This window comes from Penaeus monodon, chromosome 32 (genome assembly GCF_015228065.2).
Source record: "Penaeus monodon isolate SGIC_2016 chromosome 32, NSTDA_Pmon_1, whole genome shotgun sequence".
Lineage (NCBI taxonomy): Eukaryota > Metazoa > Arthropoda > Malacostraca > Decapoda > Penaeidae > Penaeus > Penaeus monodon.
Genome location: NC_051417.1, coordinates 5,877,298 through 5,880,684, shown reverse-complemented (window position 1 = coordinate 5,880,684; position 3,387 = coordinate 5,877,298). Strand labels below are relative to the sequence as shown.

The following is a 3,387-nucleotide window of genomic DNA, read 5'->3' as shown; positions in this document are numbered from 1 at the left end:
CTCAATAAGGCCCAACATGCTACTGGCTGGGCCCTGATGCCTTGTTTCCACGTGAGAAATATGACTAGGACACTTTGGTTTGGAAAAAGGCATAAAATTTGTTTTTTAAACACGACTTATTATTATTAGTAGTTATCTTTTATATAACACTTAATATGGCAGAGTTGATAAATATGAATTCTACAGTCTCACATGACAAAACAGTTGCATGTATGAAAATTACCATCAAGAAGAAAACGTCCAGTAGCAACAGGATCATCTTTAACATGAAATGTTACTGTCAGAGGGACTGAATTACACGAGGATAGTAGTCCGGGAAACAGGTTGCTTCATTGATGCATGTACACCACTCCCTCTGTAGGCTTAATGCTATATTGTATTAAACTTATAGAAATTCACATTTTGAGGAGCCACAGAACAATGATCAAGAGATGACAAGCTACCATTCTAACCTAAGATAATTTAGGATTCTAGATGAGAATGACCATATATTGCACACAGGCCAAAATGTATTGCATCCTTAAATGTCACATTGATGGCAGATAGTCAGGAAAAGCTTGCCAACAGTCCACTGGACCAATACACAGGCTGCTGTCTTACTACAGAGGGGCTTTAGAGAGGCTGTACGACAGTCTGTAAATATTCAAGCATGCTATACACAATAATAAAGAAAAACTATTTACATGATTTTGTCAATGTATGAACAGGTTCACTTAGATAATGTGAGTAATGTTTCAATGTAGACGTATCATTGTTAGTATGTGACACAACCTGGACAGACACTGCAGCTGGTAACTCCTGGTCAGTATGGCCTTGCTGGAGGGTTGACATTTCACACACCACCATGCTAACACCTGTCCAGTGGCTATCCATTATTCCTGAGCCTATGGTGGCTCCTGGTTAATGGTGGCAACCCTAGCAGCCCCCATGGGAACAGTCATGGTCCTCACTCACATCACCAACACAATGGGTAGGAAGGGTGCAACTGAAAGCCGACAGTGTAGGCAACACAGAGGGTGGTAGCCTGACAGTGTACTGGATAGGACACTGGAGGGGGTTGGGTGACTGGGTCAAAGTCTCTAGCAGCAGCAGCTTGGGTGCCGACGACCTGGGGCCGGCCAGGCCGCATCTGCCACACTATTCTGCACCCTCCATGGTGGCAGCACCGATGGGCCTTCGATCACTTGGCCCGCGACCCGGCCCAGCCTAGCCCCAGCCAACGGCAGCGGTAAGGGCGGCAGCGGCAAGGGCTCGGCAAGATGCCTAGTGGGGTTGGCTGGCCAGTGGGGCCCACCAGGGGCTGAGGCAAGACTTGCATCACAACCAATAACTGGCCAGGCAGCCTCACCCTGCTAGCAGTCACCCCGTACTTGAGATCAGCAGGATGTTGACATTTCATCACCTACATTCACACACCAAACCAACCTGAAACATTATAGTACATTAATGCAACATTTGGACAGTCATACTGCATTCAACGTGACAAAAATGGAACAAAATGAACTAGTAATTTATTAGAGACTTTACATACAATATCTATGCAATGAAGAGCACATCAATCCAAGTTTGCCAAGTTGTTAAGAAACCAATACAAGTAAAAGGAAAACACTTCAACTGTCTCAATTTCTTGCTGCATAACCAAATATCCATATCCATAACAAAGAAGAGAATGGCTAATCACTGTCTTTGTACTGGTACCTATCAGCACATTAGTAAACAAACACAATCCGGAATTTCATTACCAATAATGAACACATGCCAGGTTCACTCACTCACGCATATATAAATATACACACCTGTGTTCATATGTATATATACACACACGAGCACTATATCTGTGTTCACAACCAGGAATCTACTTGTCCAGCACTGGGTGTTGAGTTACCTGAGGCTGTGGGTTTCACAAGTGGGTGTTGGGTGCTGTGTTGGAGGAGTTGGAGCTGGCATCATCTACTGTGGAAGGGGAAGAGGTGACTGGAGGCGGAGCTGGAGCGTCCTTCCTGGGGGGCATGCGCTCATTCATGGCATCAAGCCCCTTAGCCTCCTCGAAGGATGTAATCTTGTGGTTGGGTGAAAATCCTGCCATTGCTGCAATAGAGGTTCAACATGTTGGATAGGCATCCAGATGCAGATGGAAAAATCAACAGCTTGCAAGAATTTCACTAGTTAATGGTTTAGGTGATACCCTATAATCCTTCTGAACTCTAAACTCTTCAATTTTCCTGCCAAATGATATTCTAAGCAAATATTTGACAAACAAACCATCTACATCATGGGGAGGGGGGAGGGGGAGTAAATCTGGCTCAACACTTTTCTGAAGTCTCTGTAGCTAGTCTAATATCAGGCTCTTTATACCTACCAAATAAGAAAAATAATACTGCACCTGTATATTCAGTATAAAAGCTACTCACCATGAGATGTACAATATGAACCTGAACTCAAAGACAATACAAGCACCACAAACTCTAATAACGAATTAAAAGTAGCGAATAAATACTATATCGTTAAGCTTGTGGTTGATTATAATAATAACAATATAAAAAATTTAGATGGTCACTGATTTGCAAGTAATTACGCTATCATGATGTTACTCATTACGCCTGAAAGACCAAATTAAAGTTTTTGCCTCGGTTTCCATTCAATTGTAACAAGCACAAAAAATAAATAAAATTATATCCACATATTCTATAACAGATTAACAGTCAGATCTAACAGGCCTACATTTTGGTTATCAAAGACAGAAAAAGAGTCTTGTATCTATCTATATATTTTTTTTGATCTTTCACTTCCCATTTTTCTACTTTCTAAAAACCAATTAAAAATATAATTAATTAAAATTTCTGACAAGACACCTTTACAGTAGCCATATAACGAAGTACTAAAAATCATAACCAAACGAAATCAATTCTCTACATCAAAATCCACTGATTTCAGTAGCGCAGTTACAGCAGCAAGTGTTGTCATTTTTTTAAAACCTAGCGGCAATAGCCAAGGAAGACCTACTTCGGTTTTTCTTTCGCTGAATCGCCACTGGAGACGAGTTAAACCATCCAAAGAAATGATAAAATAAATTACTAGCGTTACACCCCAGACCTCTGTTCACTCAGCTAATGAACATATTAACTTTCCTTAGTGTACAGAAGATATGATCATATGACTAAGATTAAACTGCCCAAAATTTGGATCATATATGCCTTACTTTTCATATAACCCCAAGTCAAATAATTCTTTTTTAGCCTGATGGCAATATATGTGTATATATGTAAATTCCCTTGAAAGTCTTTCTTCACAAGTTTCCCGTCAAAGTATACAAATTCATATGAACAGCTTATGTCAAAGCAAAAGTTAAGCATATGAAAATTGTAAATAAATTTCTTTGATGTTAGT

At 40.4% G+C, this 3,387-nt stretch overlaps 1 protein-coding gene across 1 annotated transcript in view; it reads right to left on the bottom strand.

Annotated features, from left to right (window-relative positions):
• Positions 1 to 729: 729 nt before the first annotated feature.
• LOC119593385 (serine/threonine-protein phosphatase 2B catalytic subunit alpha isoform-like) overlaps positions 730 to 3,387 on the bottom strand; it is a gene marked incomplete in the record, with an annotated part of 201,939 nt that continues 199,281 nt past the window's right edge. The window contains 3 exon segments of the mRNA XM_037942314.1: positions 730 to 1,425; positions 1,886 to 2,088; positions 3,004 to 3,030. Coding sequence (XP_037798242.1) covers positions 1,901 to 2,088; positions 3,004 to 3,030 — 215 coding nt within the window.